This window comes from Falco naumanni, chromosome 9 (assembly GCF_017639655.2).
Source record: "Falco naumanni isolate bFalNau1 chromosome 9, bFalNau1.pat, whole genome shotgun sequence".
In the NCBI taxonomy this organism is placed as follows: Eukaryota; Metazoa; Chordata; class Aves; order Falconiformes; family Falconidae; genus Falco; species Falco naumanni.
Genome location: NC_054062.1, coordinates 8,785,311 through 8,807,169, shown reverse-complemented (window position 1 = coordinate 8,807,169; position 21,859 = coordinate 8,785,311). Strand labels below are relative to the sequence as shown.

Here is a 21,859-nt window from a genome sequence, read left to right as displayed (position 1 = left end):
CCCCCCTCCGCAGAGGGTCAGCTCCCCTGTTTGTTTAAACCCTGCGCTCGTCCCTTCCGCTCCACGTGATGCCTTGGGCCAAACATCGTCTGAATCACCCCCGGGCCGGTGCTGAGGCCGTGGCGCTGGTCGCGGCTCCTCCAGCATGCTCGTCAGCTTGGTGATCCGGGCGCTCATGATGCTCCCCTTGGGCTCCTGCTGGCCGTCGCCGTCCCGAGAGGTGAGTCTGACCTCTCGGAAACGCAGTTTCCAGGAAGGCTTGTTTTATTTCTAGGAAAAAAAACAGAAGAGACAACACAACGTGTTCTAAGCCCAAATCCAGCCAAACTCACTAATCAAGAAGATAAAGCTATTTCCTCCGGGTGCTGTTGTGCAGCCCGTGCTTAGCGCAGAACAAAGCCGTGAGAACTTGGCGCTGGTACTTGTTGAGTTGTTCGCTGGCGTTCCTTCCAGGTTAGGTTCAGTTAAGCGATAGTCTTGTATCCATTTGTTTTCCTTAAAAAAAATGTAAAGCTATTCTTATTCTTGCAGAAATTTCTCAGCGCTTTGGATGCAGAAGATGTTTTCTCTTATTTTGGAACCAGCTCAGTGTCTGATGGTATGCAGAGCTCCTTCCTTCTTGATTTTAGAACACATCTGTCAGTTTATTTCTAACCCTGTACGTTTGATAACACTAAGAACACTTATTAACAAACCCTGATCTGACAAGCATTTAGCATTTCTGAGTCACGTTAGTGAGGCAACCCACGTTTCAGTGTGAAAGCTGTTGAAGAACTTGGTCAGTATTTAAAATCTGCTGGAGGAGATAGGGTAAATCTTTTCACACCTTTCTGTTGTGGTCCTTGCTCCCTGTACTGGTATTTTTCTATGAGATTAACAGATCCAGGTCTTCTGAGTGGGAAGCTTAAACTAAAAATAATTTTAAATGCACTTGTTAATTTTTTAAACATAAATACATGGAGACGCTAGTGTTCCGGGTCTGGATTGATGATAGTTTGAAATAAAGATGTGTTTTGAACTCTCAAATCCTTAAAGGAAGGGTATTGTCTGCTTGTGAGTTCACCTAGTGCTCATCCCAGTGTCTCTGTCTGTATTACGATAATTCGCACTTGGTAATACTTAGTATCTCAGGAAGTAAAATTGTCTCAGCCTTTGTTAAAATGAACTGTTCTTCTTATCTGCAGCGAAAGTGCCGAAAAATCAGGAGCCAGTTTCAGAGCTGTTGTCTGTTCCCAATTAGGTTATCCTCAATTTGGGATATGTGAAAGCATAGTTGTTCTTTGTCTGTTGACACAATGACCCCAAAAGGCCACAGCTGTCATTTGGAGAGTATTTTTTCCTAGGAAGATAGATCATTAATTTTGTTTTCTGTGTATCAGTGTCTCTCATAACTGTTTGCTTTGTTCTGGTCTTGTTTCATTTCTTTCAGTACCTGAGTTTGTCCTTGCCGAGCCAACTTGCCCTTGTAGAGAAGAACAGATTGGGCTGACGTCCTGCCGCATTCAGCATTGCTCTGTTGAGGCCTGGGGAGAGCTCTATGCCTTCGAATTTCTAGAGGATCATGCCCTCCTTTCCTCTTCCTTTGTGAGCAATCAAGTGGTGAACTCTTCCTTTAGCTTACTGAAGCGATTCTCAGGCAACTGCTTTGCAGGTGGAAATCCACTGCGGCCTCCTGGGGCTGTATGTAGAGTGACCTACTGTGAAGGGCAGCTGGTGAGTATGCACTGAACTTGTTCTTACAAGCTCTTACAGCCTTTGTAGCTTTGCAGCTTGATGCGCCAGACGTGTGAACCATCCATTTAATAAATCTGAGCATCACAAAGGAGAAACAAGAAGGGTATGGCACACAGTTCTCCACTGGTAGCATATGTCTTTGGAATAACTCAGAGGTGGAATTTCATCTCCTTTAGCAAGGAGTCGTCACTGCAGATGAAGAAAAGATTCATATCAGGCCTGTCAGAAAAAAAGATGTGGCTCTGCTGAAAGACCTCGGCTTTTCCAGACCTCACATTCTCTTCAGAAGTGCCACAAGAGAGGCAAATACAGCAAGAGGTAATGTACGTGGAGAGGAAGCCCTGCTGGTTCACCTGGGAAAAGCTGTGGGGTTGCTTGCATGAGCTCAGAGGAAAAATTTGTGTCTTCAAATAATTGAGTATACTTGAATATGTTTCTTACCTCACTGAGGTGTAACTACTGTGTTTTCCTTTAGGTATTTGTTATTTTGATAGCATGAGTGCATTATTAAGGATGCTGGCAGGTGACAGAAACCAGCAGAAGTGGGAAACCTGAGCAAGCAACTGGAGGAGGGGTCTTCCAGCTGGGTTATTCTAGTCTTTCAGGAAGAGGGAGTGGACCTGTAGGACCTTTTGTGTTGTCTGCCATTTTAAACTCGTTGTGTCCTTTTGTGCTGTTCAGCAGGGCAGTTTTCTTCTCGCCTGCAGAAGAGGGCTGAGGGAGCTGTCAAACATCTGGAGCTGATGGTCATAGCCGGTCCAGATGTTTACTTGTACCACAAAGAGGACACGGAGCGATATATTCTTGCCAACCTGAACATTGTGAGTAGCTGTTTGGATTGCTGTCCCGGTGTGAGAGCTCACAGTGTCACAGGCTGTGACACAGGCAGATGGACCTCTGAGTGCACTTCCAGAGGTGGTTGTGGTTACCTGTGCCTAGTAGAGAGCACCGCTCATGTGCCAAGTGTCCCTCTCTGCTTCCCTTGGCACTGCATGGCAAACTTCCCCTTCTACAAGGAGCTGCGTGAGTAAAAGTGGATGTCAGAAGCTTTGGGGCTGTAGCTTTAAAACCCACATAGAAAATGTAGCTTTTCATTTCATTACTAACGTTGTAAGTCAGGTACAGTAACAAGTATTTTATCACCAGAGCCTTGATCCAGTCCCTCCTGCTTTCAGTGAGATTGAACCACATCCACTGAATTAATCTTACATTTTGCATTTCAGCATTCTATTTCTATTACAGGATTTATCTAAATGCCTTCCTTTGCTATTATTAAGAATTTTGTAATGCATTTTCTGTGCGTGCGCGTATTGCAAAGAAACCCTCTAGCATTTAGGGAGACCTTACAGCAACCTTTCAGTACTTAAAGGGGGCTTGAAAGAAAGATGGGGACAAACTTTTTAGTAGGGCTTGTAGTGAAAGGACAAGGGATAATGGTTTTAAAGTAAAAAAGGGTAGATTTAGATTAGATATTAGGAAGAAATTCTTCACTGTGGGGGTGGTGGGGCACTGGAACAGGCTGCCCAGAGCAGCTGGGGATGCCCCATCCCTGGAAGTGCTCCAGGCCAGGTTGGATGGGGCTTGGGGCAACCTGGGATAGTGGGAAAGGTGTCCATGCCCGTGGCAGGGGGGTGGAACTGGGTGATCTTTAAGGACCCTTCTAACCCAAACTGTTTCGTGATTCCATGATTCACTCTTCTGTCCTATGAAACTTGTTTTCCATGCAGATTATTCTCTCTGCTTCAGAGTATCTGACAAATCTAACCACAGTTCTCATCTGTTGACAGATTTATTTACATCTGTAATGCATACTTTAATTTTGTACTTCCCCGTGATTTTATGGTTACCCCTTACGGTTACCAGGTGTGTTACCTTTGTAGTGCATGCAGCCCTGTTACTGGGAACAGGTAGTGGGAGTCACCCAAGTGCCTTCTTTATTGAATCCTTTCATTCTCTTAACAGGGAGCAGAGCTGCTGAGAGATGCCTCGCTGGGTGCTCATTTCAGGGTTCATCTTATGCAAATGCTTGTTTTGAGAGAACCAGAGGTAAGCAAGGAGGACTATGTTCAAGTGCTGTCCAAGGGGTTGCTAAAAGGTGTGTGAAATGTGCGAACATGTGTCTTCACTCTAGGCTGAGGTGAACATCACAACCAATATCACCTCCTCGCTGATCAGTGTTTGTGAGTGGAGCAAGAAGGTCAACCCCCAGAATGACTCTGACCCCCAGCATGCTGACATTGTCCTCTACGTCACCAGGTACTACAGCTCCCCTGCCCTGGGAGAGGACTGGAAACAGACTGGTGTCCAGCTGTTACAGTGCTTTGTACTGGGTCTTCCAGCAGCTGGGCATCACAGAGTCGTTGGAAGTGGGTTTGTTCTCCTGGTCTTAGTGTCATGCACTTGGACAGAGGGGCTGTTGCTTCAGTTTCTGAAGGAACTGGAATATTCCCCAAGCACTGACCAGCCAGACTTGAGCCAGACATTATGTGCTTCCAGAGCAGCACAGCCAAACCCACTGCAGCTTTTTGTGGGCAGAGAAGTCAAACAGTAACTGGAAGTGAAAACCCACTGGTGCTTTCCATGGAAGATTTCTAATACTACTCTGACTCAGACATTTTGTGGGACTTTCAGGCTCCTTGTTGTAAATTGCCTTGGCTAAATTTGTCGAAGCCAAGCTTTTCTTTAGTGCAATGGCTTTGTTTCGGTGCTCTTTCTTCAAAGAGATTGTGATACTTCTCTGTCTTTTGCAAATAGGTTTAGGTCATTTTATTCGGTTCTGCTTACCTGGGGACATCAGGATTTTTTAATGTAGAGTCACCACAGATTTTGAGCAGTGGGCACTTGTGGGGCCCTACTGCTACTGTCTTGCCCCCAGGGAGTTCCATGCATCAAAATAAATGTTAGGTGGCTGGCAAAGTTAGATCAGGAAAGTGCAAATAAATTCAGTTGAATGTCTAGACCTGTCTAGACCTGACTTTATTAGCTGCAATGGTTCTTTGCTATTTCCTCTGTATCTGTCTCCTTTACTTTAGGTTTGACCTGGAGTTACCTGATGGGAACAAGGAGCTACGTGGAGTGACTCAATTAGGTGGAGTTTGCTCCTCCTTCTGGAGCTGTGTTATTACCCAGGACACTGGCTTTGACCTTGGAGTCACCATAGCCCATGAGATTGGGCACAGGTCAGTAGGAAAGCCCCACAGTATCCCAATATGTTTTATTTGTATGTATGTGAAAACATTCCCCAGTTTTAAGGGATTTTGAAGAAGGAAAAGGATCTCTTGGTATAACAGGGGGTTTCCTATAGATTATTCAAAACTTTTGGAAAGAGTTCTTTGCATGTCTTGCATTCCTGCATGCTCTGACAATTATAAGCTGCAAAGAGGAGAGGAGACCTTTTGTGACAACAGTAGAAGGAAAGGCTGCAGAGGGAGCTCAGCCCTTGCTTAGAGAAGAGAGGCTCTGAGGGAACTCAGCCGCTGGATTTCTTCTCAGGCACTGCTGCTTCTGTTACAGTCTGGGGATCCCCCACGATGGTGAGGGGAATCAGTGCAGCAGCAGTGGTTACATCATGGGTTCAGCAGGAAACCACAACAGCATCGACCTCACCTGGTCGCAGTGCAGCCGAGAAGAGTTCCTGGCCTTTGTCAGGTAAGGGGATGGTTGAGTTCCATGTGCCCCCTGTGCTGGGAGCTTAGGAGAGAGCAGAAGCAGCCAAGGAACAAAATAAAATAAAATTCTCAGTAGGTGAGGAACTGAAAAGCTTAGGGGTTTGTTATTTCTTAGCACTTGTGTCTGTTGCTGAGCTTGAACCCAGTTTTTGCTTCAAGGGATTGGAAATTACTTCGGTTAGTGACTAATGCCTGGGCTGTGTTGGACTTCTCAGACACTAGCTCAGCCTGGAAATTTTAGTTAAAATGTCAGAGCATCTAGGTTTAAAGAAGCATTGTGGGCTGTGAGCTGGCTGAGGGAAGAACAGGAATGGGCTTCTGTTATAGCTTCAGCAGGAGGGAACTGTGAGCATCTCCAGGCAGCTGCTGCGACTAAATCCATCACAGCCCACAGTAAGCATGTGTTGTCTGGGAAAGCAGCAGCCAACTCCCAGAATGAAACTCCGTACAAGTTTGCAAACATGTCGTTGTCCTTACTGCCTGCAGCTGGGAAAGTGATATTTCTTATGTTTCTATCAGCACAGGCCAAACAAACTGCTTAAATGACCTGCCGGACATGGACGGCAGCATCCCTGGATGGAAGCCTGGCTTGTACTATGGAGCAGATGAGCAATGTAAAATAGCCTTCGGGAGCGTTGCCACAGCATGCACCTTTGCTGACAGCAATGTTGTAGGTAGAAAGTTTGTCTGTCTTACTAGGGGCAGCAGAGAAATGTTCTGGAGCCAAGGCTCAGGAAAAGGGAGCTGGGGACTTTTTTATTAGGAAGGGATGAAAGGTGCTTTCTTGCTACAGATTTCTTGGCAAAGAACAAACCTTCAAAGGCTTTTAAAATGCTTCCCTTCTCTCTGTCACCACATAAGGCTCCTTTAAGGTTTGCAGAGTACCCAGAGCCCTCTGTCCAAACAGGAGCGTGGTGGTGCTGGTGGCACTGATGGTGGGTGCACTTACTCAGGGTCCTGGCTTAGGGAGCTCTTGTTCATTGGATTCCTTCAGCTCCCCCACCGTTGCTCAGTCCCCCTGCCTGGGAAATGCAGCATGGCTAATAGCTGCCACCTGGACATGTTTTGTTAATGAGGAAGCACTAAGGTGGGTGAAACTTTAATTGCTTCAGCTAATCATCTTCATAGCATTACAGCTGGAAGTGATGGCCTTTTGACATGCCCACAGCTTTTGCCCCATAGCAGGAGCAATGAAGGCACTTGCTGGCGTTGTTGGGTAGCTGTGGGGAAACCAAAGGTCCATTTAAATGGAGCAGCTCTGGGGACTGCTGTGTTGATGAGCCTAAGTGATTCCCTGAACTCCCTGATTTTCTTGTCGCATCAGGACATCTGTGAAGTTCTCTCATGCCATGTACAACCAGCAGACAAATCCAGCTGTACTCGGCTTCTTGTTCCCCTCTTGGATGGCACTGAGTGTGGAATCAATAAGGTAAGGAGGCTGCTGACCCTGGTGTGGGTGCTATGGAACTCTTAGCAAGACATTGGTGGTGGCTGGAAGGTACGTGGCACTCACTGCCCCTTGGCCAGGGAGCTAATGCCAGACGCTCCAGTCATAAACTGGTACCAGCTGCTCTTGGTGTTTCCACCTTGTCCTGTCTCTGGAGTTGCTTTGCAGTTCTATAGGCTGGCATCTGACCTCTCTTCCAAGCCTTTACTTTCTACTTGAAATGCTCTGTCAGCTCTTCGTTTTAACCCTGTCCTTGTGTTGGAGTACAATTAGGAATAAGACTCTTTTAGCCTCTTGTGGGAAGGTGTCTCATTCAGCTTGGGCTTCTCTCATAGTCTGGCCTGCCAAAAGGTGGGGTCTTGTGCTGTGCTTGTAGATCCCAGCCCTGCTGGGTTCACTGTGGTGCTGCTGCCCATTTTGTGTATTCTTGGCCTTAGTGGTGCTCCAAGGGACAGTGCAGCTCTCTGGAAGAATTGAATCCCATGGCTGTAGTCCATGGGCAGTGGTCCGGCTGGAGCCCCTTCTCCCCCTGCTCCCGCAGCTGTGGAGGTGGGGTTGTGTTAAGGCAGCGGTTCTGCAACAACCCCAGGTAAGCGGTGGGGGGCTGGGGGTTTCGCAGTGCCCCTGGGCTCATTCAGGGCCATGGGCTCAGAGTCCTGCTCTTTGCCTGGGACAAACGTGCCCCTGTTGAGGAATTCTGTCATTTCCAGGCCTGCTTTTGGTGGGCAGGAGTGCCGTGGTGCCAGTGTTCAAGCAGAGATGTGCAATACTCAGGTAATGGAGCTCATCACATCTTCTGAGCTTTTTTCTTAATGCTGTTTAACCCTTTGAGACCTGTATGCTTTGGGACTGTATGTCTCACAGCTGACTGCTCTGGGAAGGAGGACTAAAGGTCTGGAATACAGCCTTCATCTGTCTCGCAACAGGAGAGGTGTTTGTTCCACTGTGTCTGAAGAGAGCAGTATTATTTAATAGCGCTGTTCACGTGTAATGAAGTATTTTCTTTATGCCCTCATAGCAGGGCAGATGCTGAGAAAACAGTGGCTCACTTAATGATAGTTTTCTTCAGAGGGACATTCTTATATTGTGCCTGTTTTCCTTATCCGTTTGTTTTGTATAAATAACAAAGATAATCAGCTTCCAAACGCAATTCTCTGCATGTCCCGCAGCCTCCCTTGAAAGTGGTTTTCTTTATTTGGAGTTGTTTTGGTGCTTCATTTCACAGCCGCTGCTTTCCGCCTGTAATTATCGGGTAAGATGCTTCCTGGGAGCCTGTGCTCAGTCCCTTCGTTACCCACACAGCTCTCTCTGGGTTGTAGGACTGTTTGATGACCCAGCAGGACTTTATGGCTGAACAATGTGCAGCAACAAATTTAAAGCCACTGTATCTCACTGTAGAAGCACCATCCTTTTATACCTGGACTTCTGCTGTTGGCTTTGCCAAAGGTAAGGAAAAACCGGGAAACCGTGGTTTCTTTGTGAAAGGGAGTGCTCCTGGATCTGTCTGTACTTTGAAGTCAAAAGGCCGTTTCACTGATTGTTTTGGCTTTCACAATGAAACCTGGATACCCTCTCTGCCAGATCCTTTTGACTTCTTCCCGTTGCTTGATGGTCAGCCACGTGTTTTTCTGAAAGAGTAACTCCTTTCTTCTTCTGCCTGCCTCCTGCAGGGGACATGCTATGCAAGCATATGTGCAGGGCCATTGAAAACCAGTTCATGGTAAGCCGTGAAGACAGTTTCGTAGATGGAACCAGATGTGAGCAGGATGACTCGGAGCGCCATGGGGCTTTCAATCTGTGTGTAATGGGAAGCTGTAGAGTAAGTGCCTGGGGGATCCAGGTGAAATTCTGACACGTAATCTGCACCAAAGGAGTTGTTTTAGTAGGATCAGGGGAAAAAAAAAAGGTATCTTAAATGACAGAGCAAGCTCTTCTTAAAAGAGGGTTTTGTTCCTAGCTTATTGGATGGAGTCCAACAAATCTACTGTTCTGTCTGTACATCTAGTGCCAATGCCCTCTAGATAAGATATTCAGTTAATTATGCCGTTAAGTATGTAAGGCTGTTCATCCCTAATCCAAGAAGCAATTGGTTTATGTGTTGGTTGAACAGACATCGTTAGCTGTTCAGTTTGCATGGTATAAATAGCCCTATAAAATGCTGACTCTGTTGGAGAAAAGTTACATATTTTGAACATACAGAGTCTGTAGCAAAATCAAGAGTAAAACCTGGGAATCAGAGCTCGGCAAATTGATTGTCGCAGTATCACTTATCAAAACTGAAGTATAACTTTTGTTGTTGTTGTTGTTCTGGATTGGATGTGAGAAAGGCATTTTTTCATGATGAACTTGAATATAACTCCCCCGCACTGTCTGCATTTCAGTAACTGCTCAGTGCTGACTGGGTTGTATGTTTTCTGTTGTTTCTTTACATTCCCAGAATACACTCTTAAAATTCTATGTTTTTCTCATTAGCCTTGTCTTCACCATGCGTTGTAATGCCTTTCCCCCTAATGAACAGCAGAGGGTGTAGACATAACTGCTCTGATTTCTGCTCTTCCATTGGCACTGATTACGTATCTTATGGCAGCATCCAAAGCCTGGGATCTGTGCCTCTAGCATAAATTCAGCAGTTGCACATGTTTTGCTGTTAAGCCTGCTGAGATCCTCCTGCACCTTTGTGTAAATTGGTCTCGTTCGTGGGAATGAGCATAGAATCTATTTTCTGAGCTCCATGGGATCGAAGGCCAGGCCGAAGGATGTGAGCTAGGTTTGAGTTTGGGGTTTGGGGACCTAAAGATTCCTTTAGAACGTGCCATTCGTGTTTACTGTTCTCCTGGGCTTTACCAGGTTGCGCCCCCCTGCTCCCCCGGAAGAATTCATAGAAGAGCGGGAGTGCAGAGCCTTTGTTTTAGGAGAAACTTTTCTGGGCTGCTTCTTATGGGAAAGAAAATGTCCCACAATTAATGAAACTTGTGCTCTCAGCTAAGACTTTGCAACCCCTGGCATTGCATACTGCTGTATAGTGGTAGGTCTAGGTGCAAATGCATCTTTGTCTGTGTTGTCTTCTTAAATTCACATGACAAATGAAAAAGGCAGTTTCAGGGATTCAGGCAATGTCACTTTCATTCGCTTCTTTTATTCTCAGAATAGGCAAGTCTTGACAGACTCTCCCCTTTGCTCAGGCATTCGGGTGTGATGGCCAGATGCACTCCAAGAAGGTAATGGACTCTTGCAAGGTCTGTGGGGGCGATAATACCACTTGCACTGAAGTGAGTGGGTCTTACACCGAAGGAAAAGCTAAAGGTTTGTAGTCCCCGCACTCAGGCTCAGTGTTACGTTGCTGTATTTGCATGGTGCATATTGGTATGCATATTCAGTGCTCATAATATTCTGTATGTGGCTTCTTGTTTCTGCTTGATTTTATTTTATGGAGGATATGGCAACGGAGTTTGGGTAGTTAACAGAGAAGACAGCTAAGATGTGTAGCAGGGAGGTAGCTGTTGTGTAGTCAGAGTGGTCATAGTTCTCTGGACATGGATCAGCAATGTAGCCATTTGGGAAGTCCAGTAAGTTACTGGGAGCTGGGGTCTATGTCAGATGCTTTCTGAGATGTTAAACATCCATTTGGGAACTGATCTGTCTCTTGCAGTATCACATACAGATATTAGCAGAGAACATAAAAAGAAGGAAAGAAAGATGAGAATGGGATGCAGAATTCAGTTTTGTTTGCTGTATTCACCATCGCTATGTCCGAGCCAAGCTGACAACACTAAGGGCAGTGTGAATTTAGCCTGCTGGCCATCACTGTTGTAACCTGGTATTTTTTACCTCAGCTAGATAACCCTTGTCTACAATTAAGCTTTGTTGCTGCCTGTAAGGCTTATCCTCTAATGGATAGCGTGCTAGTAGGGTGAAGAGAGGTTGATCTGTAATCCCCAGCCTTTTTAACAGCAGTACAGTAGTGGAAGGTGACCATATCTTCTTTCCATCCTTCCAGAGTACGTCACATTTCTGTCCTTGCCTTATAACACCACCTTGGTCCACGTTACCAATCGGAGACCACTCTTCACACACTTGGGTGAGTTGAATGAAAAGGAGAGGAGGGACTACAGGCAGGGCTAAAACAAGGCTGTAAAACCAAGAAAATGGAATTTGGGAGGAAATTTCCTGATGATGCAATTTGTTTGTGGGATGCTCTTCAGTGGGAAGTGGTAGAAACCATGCTCTTTAGGATGGCCAACTTGGATCAAACTGGTTTGTAGCAAATGGGCAGTCTGTAGCTGCCAACACCAGGTGGCCCTGGTGACCACATCATATCTCTTAACCTCACTTGATACTTCTGCTGCTCTAGCTGTGAAGGTTAAAGGAGAGTATGTGGTTGCTGGAAAAGGGAAAATTTCACTGAACGTCACCTATCCATCGGTTCTGGAAGACAACCAGATCAAATACAAAGTGTTTCTCACCAAGGACAACCTGCCAAGCCTGGAGGAAGTCCATGTGGATGGACCAACACAAGAAGAAATTGAAATACAGGTGAAATAAAATAGCAGAGTTGGAAAGGAGCCAGTCAGAGCTGGCCACGCTGAGTTTGTGTGGCTCTGCTGCAGTGCAGAACCCAGGTGCAGTAGGCTTCGTGTCCAAGGCCAATGGAGATGGTGTCTACTAAGAGTGGTGGTGTTGCTGTTTTTGGGAAAGGCTGAGGGCTGGCTGCCCGCAGGCTTTCTGCAGCTCTGGGGGATGGTTGTGTGGGGAAAAGCGTACTGCGTTAAACTTTTTGCTTGGCTTAATCTGTTTTCAGTGCCCTGTGCACAGAATTCCCAGGGTGAGTACTCTGACTGCATCTGGCAAGAATTGAGGGTCATGTCATCGAGGCTCAGGACTGGGTGGGAAGAAGGGAGACTAGCTTCTCTTATCTCCGTTCTAAGGAATGAGCCTGAGCTGATTTGTGCATTGACCACAACTTTTTCCTTCACCAGGTCTATCGAAGGTATGGAAAAGAATATGGCAACGTCACCAACCCAGACATCGCCTTCAGCTACTTTGTCCCCAGAGAGAATCTGACGTATGTGTGGGTTCCTCAGCAGGGGCCGTGCTCAGTGACCTGTGGGGAAGGTGAGGCAGCCCTACTCAGTCTTTACTTCTTGCAGACATCTGGGCAGGCTTCTCATTTGTCAGGCTGGTAGTCACCCAGATCTTGACTCTGTGGGCTTTCCTGGGCTGACTGAAAGAAATAGGACATCAGCGATACTTGGTTAGAACTTACTAAACAACTGAACTGAGTTTAAAAGCAAATTGCTGAACGTGAGCTACAGTTGCCAGTGTTAAACTGAATCAGAGTGGCACATCTTCTGAACTAAATTAGCAAATCAGCAAATGAACTGAATCATCACAATGATAGTGAAAACGTTCCATTGTGAAGGGGATCTTTAAAGAGGTTTTAACCAAACTTTTGGTTTTAAGACTAAATAATTTTCTCAGATTTTTCAAAGTTATTGAAGACTGTAATTTGAAGTTGGCTAAACATCAAAAGTCTGAGACCGAAGTGGTATCTAGTGTCTAACTAAAGCCTCAGAGCTAATCATGAAACTTCCTTCTTAGAATTCTATTCCTGTGCCATGGCTAATCCTTTCTGTCTCCCTGAAGAAATCATAATGCAGATTGTAACAGATCACTGTGGTAGATGGTCTGACATCTTGTTTACCAGGTAATACAGATGACACTGGCAAGCCTCTGAAGACTTTTATGACAAGGATTTAGAAAATTCATTCATGAATACTTATGGAAGTCTGGTTATGTCTGGAGAGCTTTTCTCCAGCACGTTCCCCAGGTGAACTGATGGCTGAAACCCTGAAGTAAAGAACTCAAAATGCTCTAGGGCCTCCCAGCTAATGCAGTTACAAACAAAAAAAATGAGAAAGCTGGGACTTAACTGACAGTTGAGAATCCAAGCTGAAATTGCATCTTGAGAGCTGAAAGTGATGCTCAGGCCCTCCTTGCTGTTAGACGTTATTTGAAAACAAAGAGGGTAGTGAAAAGCTAACATTGCTGAGTGTTTCTTGACATTTGCTTCTCAGAATTGTGCTTTTTGAGGTTCAGGAATGCCTGTCACTGTGGGTAGCTCATTCATTGCGATGAAGGCTCTTTACAGCTTTGCTTGTAACTTTTTTGAGTTTGGAATTTCACCTGCTTTACCTGTTAGGTTCAATATTGTTAAAGATCTTCTTTATAGCTGTAGTTGATGAATATTTCATTTCTTGCATGCCACAGGCGCTGCAAGTCTGCAGTTCCTCTTCCAGTACCTCTAGTCTAGTTTTGGTTATTAATGATCACTCTGAGGACATTGGCACGGTGCTGTCGGGGTACACAGGCTGTGTGATGATGTTACGTGATTAGTTCTACAGTGTCATTTAAAAATGGCTGACTGCTAGAGCTTATTTTCAGCAACCTGTCCCTCATCAGTCAGGCACCAAGATCGTTAGGAGTAATTTGGACCAAATTATGATGGATAACCGTGTTCTTGCAAATGGCCAGTTTAGAGCAATCTTTCTATTTTGGCAGTGGTTTATCCATCAAACTTCTCATATTCTGGGGTGTTCATCTTGGAAAGTCACTTTAAAACCCTTGAGGAAAAGTTTTATGAGAAATAAGGGGTTTGTGTGTTTATAGAATGTCTGTATTCCCAAATTTGGTATTTTCTTACACCGATGATGTGAGTAAAGCAAAATTACTGCATCTTCCTAGCATGATAGAGGTGAACTGTTCACTTTGTTGATCACTTCCTTTCCTTTTCCTTTTGCATCCCAGGGACACGACCAGTGGATCATGTGTGCTTTGACCAGACAAAGAATGAAATAATAGAGGATCAGTGGTGTCTGGAGCGCCCGCAGCCCCTTTCAGAGCAGAAGCCCTGTGCCATGGAGCCATGCCTGTACAGGTTGGTGTTTCTGGAAGCTCAGCTGAATTCTTGCTTTGCTTGCTTCTTTTCTGCCAGCTAACCCAGTCTCTGCAGCCTCATTTGCATTGTGCAAGGTGAAAAAAAAACAAAACCAGGAGACGTGTGAAGTAGTTTTTTCCTAATTATAACAGTGTAGCAGATCCCAAACCATGTTTCATTCTTGGTCCCATAAGGTAATTGAGATATCAGCTGAATGAATGGGAGACAGTCCTTACAGCAGCCTGCTAAATGAAAATAGTTCAGGGGCACGGCCAGAAGAAGATGTCTGCTTACATCCTTTCCAAGATTGTGCCAACAAAGATTTGATCTTACTCTAGAGAGACCCTTGTGTTAATTAGACTAGAAAGCGGACCAAGAGCCAAGCCTGCCCAGACATAGGTCTTATAGACATTTTAGTGTTTAATAAAAATCTTTACACTGTGAAGTATAGCTCTTTAGCTTAGGTGCTTTTAGTTCTAGAAAGCTGTCAGTGCAAGGACTTAAATTTCCAGCAGTTGTCCTCTCAATCACATCCAGACAAAGCTCTTGGAATAGCGAAGCTGAGTCCTCTGTATGACCTATTTCTGTAATCGGTGGTGTGACCATTCTGCAGATGAGAAATAGGGTGTTACAATTACTTCCCATTTAGGTGGAAGATGTCTCAGATAGGCGAATGCTCTGCTGTCTGTGGAACTGGAGTTGCCCAGCAAAATCTGACCTGTGTTCAGTTTCGTGATGGATCGGAGTCTGTTGTGGATGACAGCTTGTGCCCAGCAGAAGAGAAACCCCTCTCCATTGTGCCCTGTGTGGTCAATGTCTGCCCTTTAGGCTGGGACAAAGTGAGTTTACTGGCTTGGCTTGTTTCAGGAGTCTCACTGGGAGCTTTGCACTTGTGGTCTGTGGGAGGCTACCTGTTAAGGAGAACCACATTACTACTGGAGTCTGGGAGGGTGGTTGACACCAAGGATGCCTGCCCAGTTAAAGGTTCATCCTGTCACTTCAGACAGCCCTGTCCCCTCTTAGTTTATGCTGCTGGGTTCATCAGTTCATAGCGGTGGTTTGTTTAGGGCAGCTGTTGACTTGTGTTCTTTCTTCATTTCTCCTCGCAGACTCCAAAAAAACCAGAAACAGAAATAACCCCTGGTCCACTAGGAAATACCTCACTGGCAAACAGAGAGGTTCTGACATGGTAGGGAGGATTTCTAGCAGGGAAGAGGGCTTCTCAGCACAGGATCACCAGTCCAAATCCATACTGGGGACCCACTGCCAGGTTTACATTTACAGATGGGGAAGATACTGTTTTAGGCATTTTTCAGTCTCGGGTATCTCTTTTCAGGTAATATGAATTAGAATGGGTCTTGGCTGTTGGATTTCCTTAACTATTCCCGATACTTAAATGTTCTGCAAAAATGGAGAGAGTGCTTAAATGTACCTCCTTCTTCAGTGACAGCAAATATGTTGTAGGCTTGATCTGGAGGTATCCCCCAGCTTCCCTAGCTTGGGACTGGTGTGGAAAGCAGATGCCAGTGTCAGTCTGGGTCTTTTTGCTCTGTTCTGAGGAGGAAGATGCACAATTACTTCAGACTTCAGAGTCACTTGGGCATATCCAACTGGAAAATCGGACTGTGTATGTCTGGAGCCCTCTGGCTGGCGAGTGTTCCGTCTCCTGTGGTAGAGGTGAGATCTTTCAGTGCTGTAGGGAACTATTGGCTGTAGGTGTGAGCTTGGTGCCTAGGAACCTCAGGGACCTGGTCTTTTCCCCTCTACAGTTCTAAGTGCATGTGTAGCTCTGATCACAATTTTTTTGAGTCTGTCTGAGGTGGGGAATAGTTTAGAGGGTTGGCTGGCTGCTGCTGTGCTTCAGAGTTGGCGGGATGACTGCAATAAGTGTGCCTGGGGCTTGGTTTGTACACACAGATGCGACTGACACTGCTTGGCTTATTTGCCACTCTTGCATGCATGCCATGCAGTAAGATCGCTTCCCTTTCTAGGTAAGACTCAGGTGCAGTATGTATGTGTGGCTTTTGACACCAAAGAGGAAACCCAAGAAGAAAACTGTCATCCAGTGCCAAAGCCAGAGAGCAGGACGGAAGTCTGCGACCTCCGTCCCTGCCCACCAAGGTAAAGCACTTACCAAGAGACATCAAGCCAGTGAAGGGTCTTTCCTTCCTCTCTCTAGTTCCAGGGACATGGCAAAGTAAGGGCCAGGCTACTCAGAGGATGTTATCTTCCTCTCCCCTGCTTTGAAGGCACAGCCAGCTGCAAAACCAGCAGCACTGGCCCATACTCAGCAAACTGGGAGTCATTCCTGGGCTGGTATGTTCTCAGGCAGAACTAGGTGAAGTCTTTGGAGTTTGAGTCCAGGGGAAAACTGAAAACCTCTTGATCCCTTGTTATGCTGGGGAAGTAGGAACAAATCCGTAATTGCAAAAGGTGGTGACATGTTTGCCAGCTGTACAGTTTCACATAGCATCAAGGAAAGTAGCTAGAATTAAATGCTCTAAGAATCTGGAATAGCTGCTCTGAGAACTGAAGGAAATTGGTTGCACCTTCCTTAGGATTTATAGTATTGCTGACTGCACGTGGTGGGGTGAGTGCTGATCCCTTCAAACATGAGCCAGTGTGTGTGTGTGCATTAACGGAATTCCAGTTGTACTTCCATAGACTGGTTGGATTTAAAATCCAGTGAAGAAGAGTGACAGATGGCTGCATTATTCCCAGGTGGCGTTACAATATGGGCTCATGCAGTGTAAGCTGTGGAGGAGAGGTGACGCACAAATTCCTCCACTGTGCAAGGGAGGCTGGGGAGAAGGCAGAAGCGATTGTGGCAGTGTGATGGGTTGCCTCACCCAGAGGAGCGGGAGCCGTGTAATTTGGAGTTGTGCCCTCTGAGGTTGAGATAGTGGTATGGGTCACAAGAGCACGCGCTGGGGAAGAGCAGTTGTTCATGAACATGTATGGTGTCGTCTAGGATATGGCTCAGGGTTGATAAATAGGGAAGAGCTTACCCTGCCCTATTTGCTGTGGGACTGGAAAGCCACCGGCATCTGAATCTTTTTTACGTTCTGCAGGATGCCACTCCCAGGATGAAATACGCTGGGTCTGTTTCTGATCTGACTGTTCAGAGTGATGTGTGTTTGGAGGCAGATAAAGATTGTTTTTGCAGTTAAGCCTGTGTATGTCACCCTGGGGAAGACTGTAATGGACACAGAGTAAGGCTCAACGCGTACTTCAAGTCTGTGGGCTTGCAAAATGTGGATGCCCTCTGCTTGGGTCCAGCTCCAAAGCTGTTCCAGGCTGCCCAGCCTTGTTTCAAAGGCTGCCTTCTTAGTGCCGTAGGCAGCAAAGCGTGCGAGGCAGAGGGGTGAAGAAAGCTGCTGGGAAGCAGAAGGGAAGGATGAGGGAGTTGCAGCGCATTTTCTACAGCGAGAGACAGAGGAGGGTGGGGATTCATTACTGACTTAATTTTTCTCCTCCACATCCTCTGTCAGATGGAAGGTAACCCCAGCTGGCCCCTGTTCCTCCAGCTGTGGGCCTGGCTTAGCTGTTCAGCTGGTCACCTGTGTGCAGATTCACCACGGCAAGGAGGTTTTGCTGGAGGAGCGTTTGTGTCCTGTGGCAGAGAAGCCCCTTACCCGTGTCCCCTGTGTCATCCGAATGTGCTCTTATGAATGGAGCTTCAGCGAGTGGTCAGAGGTATTTGCTTCTGTTCAGATGCAGCACTGGGTGTCCAGTGCAGTGCCATTTGCTTCCCTAAAACATATGGGGGAGAAATACTACTTCTGCCTTGTATATTTACTTTCCACGGCAATGCTAAACTGTTTTGAGGGATGTTTTCCATCTTTTCCACTGCCCTGTATTTAGCAGCTATAGGTCTGCTTCCCACCTTTCTCAGCTAAAGTTTTGCCAGCAGATTAAAAATGGCCCTTGGCGTGTTTTCTTCTGAAATGTGGGTCTTTTCGGATTTTTTAGGAAGTGGTTCTGCAATTCAAAGATATAGTTTGGAAAATCCACTTGGAGGTGGGCTGTCTTATAGCTGGTGGAACTAGAGCACTGAAAGGGCAAGTGGTAGAACAGCCTCAGTGAACAAAAGATTGTGTCTGAGCCAGTAAATACATTTATTTCTAAATACCAACTGAAACACACGTATAAAGGCTTGTGGGTTTCTTCCTCTGCAGTGTTCAACTTCGTGTGGGAATGGCATTCAGACACGGCAGGATTTCTGCCTCAACCCGCTAACCCGTAAGCAGGTGAACCCCATCTTCTGCAGGCACTTCCCCAAGGCCATTGTGGTACGTGGCTGCTCCGCGGGGCCCTGTCCTGAGCAGGTGGTGGGGACTGGGTCCCGTGGCGCAGAGCTGCAGGCAGGGACACCAGCCGTGCCTCCGATGACAGCTGCAGCCACCAAAGAGGCAGTTTCCAAGGACCTGGATCTTCCTCCATCTGCTGCGCCAGCTGTGCCTCGGGAAGGGACAGAGACCGGTGGAGGTGAGGAGGACACTACCAAAAAGTAGAGAGAGGTGCTTGCTGCGTGCAGCTGGGTTGTGGTGACCCTACTGCCGTACAGGGACAGCAGCGTGAGGGAATATTTCTGATGAGGAGGGACAACGCGCTGTTCCTTCCAGCATGCCATGAGATGCCCGTATTGTCTGAGCTGGGAACAATAACTCCCTTCCCTGGGCTTCCCAAAGCTCTTCTGACTTGGCTCCCTGGGACAGCAGCGAGCTCCTATGCTTTACCCAGGAGGTGTGTGCTGTGTGTCCGTTGTGCCGCAAAGGGAACAGGGGCTGTCTTTCAGCAGCTGTCGTTCCTTCTGGATGCATTATCCACAGTGTTAGTGTGTTATCAGCCTTGTTCTCACATCAGAGCCAAAACACAGCACTGTGCTAACTACTAAGAAGAAAGTTAACTCCACCCCAGCCGAAACCAGGACACTATCTCATCTGTCTCTGCTGTACAGATGTCTGTGGAAAGCTCTTTCTTAATGCCACTGGGGTCATCAACATGATGGGTGTAGAGAGCAGCGACTGCACGGTGGCCATCGGACGTCCCCTCAGGGAGGAGGTGACCGTCAGCATCCTGGCGAGCTCCCTCAACTGCAGCGCAGGTACTGCCCGCGGTGTGCGGGGGGCTGGCCTGGCCCTGGGAGATCTGCTCCCCTGTGCCTTCGGTGCCCTGAAAGGTTCTTGCTGCCTTGGAGCCTGTGTAAAATCTGAAACCATCTTACAAATTTTTCTGTCCCACCACGTTGTTGCTCGATGGGACTAAACGCACCTGATGCCTTTCCTCCCCCTACGTAATGGTTTCTTGCCTGTTTTGTTGATAGATATGAGGTGAAAGACCTGATGGGGTTAAAGAAGCTGCTTGTACAAACTCTCCCTGTAACATACCCTCTAGATGCTGGAATCAGTACAGTTAGATTAGTTAACTGGACTGTTTTCATGACAGATTTTGATAAGATAAGGACAAAATGCAGAAATTACTTGATTCCAGACTCGTATAAGATAGGTTGCAGTCTTTTACTTAAAGTAAATGCGTTTCTAGTCCCTGTGCTTGTCCATTCCAGGTGAGGTAGTGCTGTTTTCTGGGCGAATGATGTGGCGGACAGGCTGCAGGAATCTCCCTTTGTCACTGATAAATTCCAGAACGAATACGCTGATTGTGAAACAGCGTGTTTTGCTGCCAGGAAACGGGGTCATCCTTCAGTACAACAGCAGAACTGCAACTAAAAAATATTACCAAGGTACCTTACTGACAGCTTTGCTGTTCCTTTAGATCGTCACCCATGACAAGGCCCACAGAGTTCCACGGATCATGGTTGCCTATGGAAGTCTATGGAAGTCTTGCTTCGTTTTTAGCAGCTAGTAAGCCCCTTCTTGAGGAGTGTTAAAGTTATTATTACTTCTGGACTACCCCTCCGTTTTAAAGGCAAGCCCCTGCAGGTGTTTGCGGATGCTTGGAGGTTCCCCAGATGAAAATCCTTAGAGAAACTTTTCTGCCTGTGTTTAATTTAACTTATTTCTTCTTGGAGATGCTGGACGCTTCTCTAAATCATTTTCTTTCCTGCTCCCTTTCCCCCTCTCAGACTGTGACAAGCAGCTGTTTGGTCCCCAAGGTGAAATAGTGAATCCTGTGCAACTGCCTGGTGGAAGGCGAGCAGTAGTGTGTCGGACCTTCATCACTGTGGCTCCTCAGCATCGCATAGCTATCCGAGCCCTATACATTGACCTAGACAATGAGAGCAACAAAACGCATTTTAATTACATCCTGGTGAGTCAGAAACCTAAAGGGGCCGATTTGCATGTGAATGGACACATCTCCTCGTTAGAGATTTCCATCTAGATGCAAAGTTCAATCACAAATCCTAGAGTGTCAGGCTCTGATCTCTGTTAATGTAAACGTAGAGGGGAATGAGCACTGCTGCTGGCTGATATATTTCTTCTAACCTTTGTTATAGGGCAGCTTTTCCCCCATAGGTGACCAAATCACAAGTCCCCAGTATTTTGTGGGTATTTCAGTTGTAGGTTGCTATGATGCAATGGTTTGCTTTTTCTTTATGCAGGTCCGTGATGTAAGCACCATGAAGACGATGGTGTTCCATGGGAAACATCAGTTCTTCTGGGAATCGACAGGAAGCCAAGCTGAAATTGAATTCCATGAAAATGTTAATGATCACCGGACCAGTTTCTGGGCTGAATATCATGCTATCGAGCCTAAATAAAAGGGGCCAGGGCCACTGCACTGAGAAAGGCCAATTAGTCACTGCTGTCTGTTCACTGCTCGAGGCCACATGAGTCATTTAATCTTTTTGCAGCTGCTTCACCATCAGTGGAGTACGAACAATAATATCTACTCATTCCTTTGGGATCTCGGTTAACATTTATAAAGGTGATGCGAAAGACCTGTAACTACCAAATATTTAGCAAATAGTCCTCATACGGATTCTCTGTCTGTATTGATTGGTATTAATGCAGTTCACGTGTCTGCAGTTAGTGGCTTGGACACTGAAGACTCAGGGTCCTGCTTCTGTAATACACCGTGGCCTTTTAGGATAATCATTTAATTTTGCAGTGGCTCAGTGTCCCTGTACAAACCTCTGTATATCACAAGTAGCTACAATTATGGTTTAGCCATTAAGTTCACTATGTAAATGCCCCTTAAAGCTGAGGCCCCTTGAAATCCTGGAATGTTCTAAAGAAGGCAAAGATGTGTAGGGGGACAAACAGCTAGCGCAAGAAGACTAGAGACATGTGAGGGCAAGAGTGTTTCTTTGCCCAGGAGGGTAGTGCAACGCCAGGACAGGTCACTCTGAAAGCTTGAATGTTTTCAGGCGTTGGCTAGACTGGGGCACTGCTGACCTGGTCAAGCCCTGGTGAACAGCTGGCTTTATCTGGGAGGACTAAAAAGCATCCGGAGGTCCCTCCCCAGCCACCCCTCCTGTGGTTCTACTATTATATATCTGACAGATACCAGTACTTCTTTTCTATGGGAAAATAAAAGAATTCTGTTTCTTAACAACGGATTTGGTGCCAAGACATATTTACTCAGATAAGAACGGTAGCTGCGCTATTAATCTGCTTGTATCTTCTTCTCACAGGCACTGTGAAATGAGAGATTGAGGCTGCATGATATAAGTTGTAGCAGGAAGAGGCATTTTAAAACAGCGACAAATATTGACTCAAGTTTGATTTAAATACCTTTTTTTGGGGTTGTTTTTATCTACTATCTTGAACATTGGACCATGCTTTGGTCCAAATCTGTCATCTTCCTCAAAATCACAATATACCACTTAAAGGGTCTTTTCTGCACCTGGAGTCTGGCTGGACGCATCTGCCCTTGCTCTTTAGGCTGGATGCAATAAATGGTTCTGTCTGGGCAGTGTTAACCCTGCTTCTGCTTTCTTTCAGTCGAATTCTCTGGCATCTTCTTAGAACTGCAAAAATCCTGTTTTCTTCTGTCTTCTTAATAGTTGTTTTTTGCTGGTTAAACTTGGAGGTTTTTGCTTGCCAGCCTCCAGATTTACGTTCCATTCCTGGAAGAGCTAGAAAGTAGATTCTTGCAGCGAGATCCTTGAGG

The 21,859-nt window shown here is 46.2% G+C and overlaps 1 protein-coding gene across 5 annotated transcripts; it reads left to right on the top strand.

Annotated features, from left to right (window-relative positions):
• The first annotated feature begins 35 nt into the window (after nucleotides 1-35).
• On the top strand, nucleotides 36-21,301 carry ADAMTS13 (ADAM metallopeptidase with thrombospondin type 1 motif 13). Of its 5 annotated transcripts, none has more exons than XM_040605269.1 (29): nucleotides 36-220; nucleotides 532-598; nucleotides 1,430-1,713; nucleotides 1,911-2,052; nucleotides 2,419-2,555; nucleotides 3,697-3,780; nucleotides 3,866-3,990; nucleotides 4,767-4,913; nucleotides 5,248-5,382; nucleotides 5,922-6,072; nucleotides 6,727-6,831; nucleotides 7,287-7,438; nucleotides 7,560-7,623; nucleotides 8,169-8,295; nucleotides 8,520-8,668; nucleotides 10,032-10,152; nucleotides 10,847-10,927; nucleotides 11,201-11,382; nucleotides 11,826-11,961; nucleotides 13,654-13,783; nucleotides 14,433-14,622; nucleotides 15,343-15,460; nucleotides 15,775-15,904; nucleotides 17,275-17,479; nucleotides 17,962-18,271; nucleotides 18,744-18,890; nucleotides 19,350-19,526; nucleotides 19,869-20,053; nucleotides 20,346-21,301. In XM_040605269.1, the coding sequence occupies exons 1-29, from the start codon at nucleotides 146-148 to the stop codon at nucleotides 20,502-20,504; spliced, it is 4,215 nt and encodes a 1,404-aa protein (XP_040461203.1). In that variant the 5' UTR covers nucleotides 36-145; the 3' UTR covers nucleotides 20,505-21,301. The 5 variants fall into 5 exon arrangements, with proteins under 5 accessions (XP_040461203.1, XP_040461204.1, XP_040461202.1 ...); XM_040605270.1 differs by having other exon boundaries at nucleotides 2,416-2,555; nucleotides 15,346-15,460; XM_040605268.1 differs by having other exon boundaries at nucleotides 2,416-2,555.
• Nucleotides 21,302-21,859: the final 558 nt, after the last annotated feature.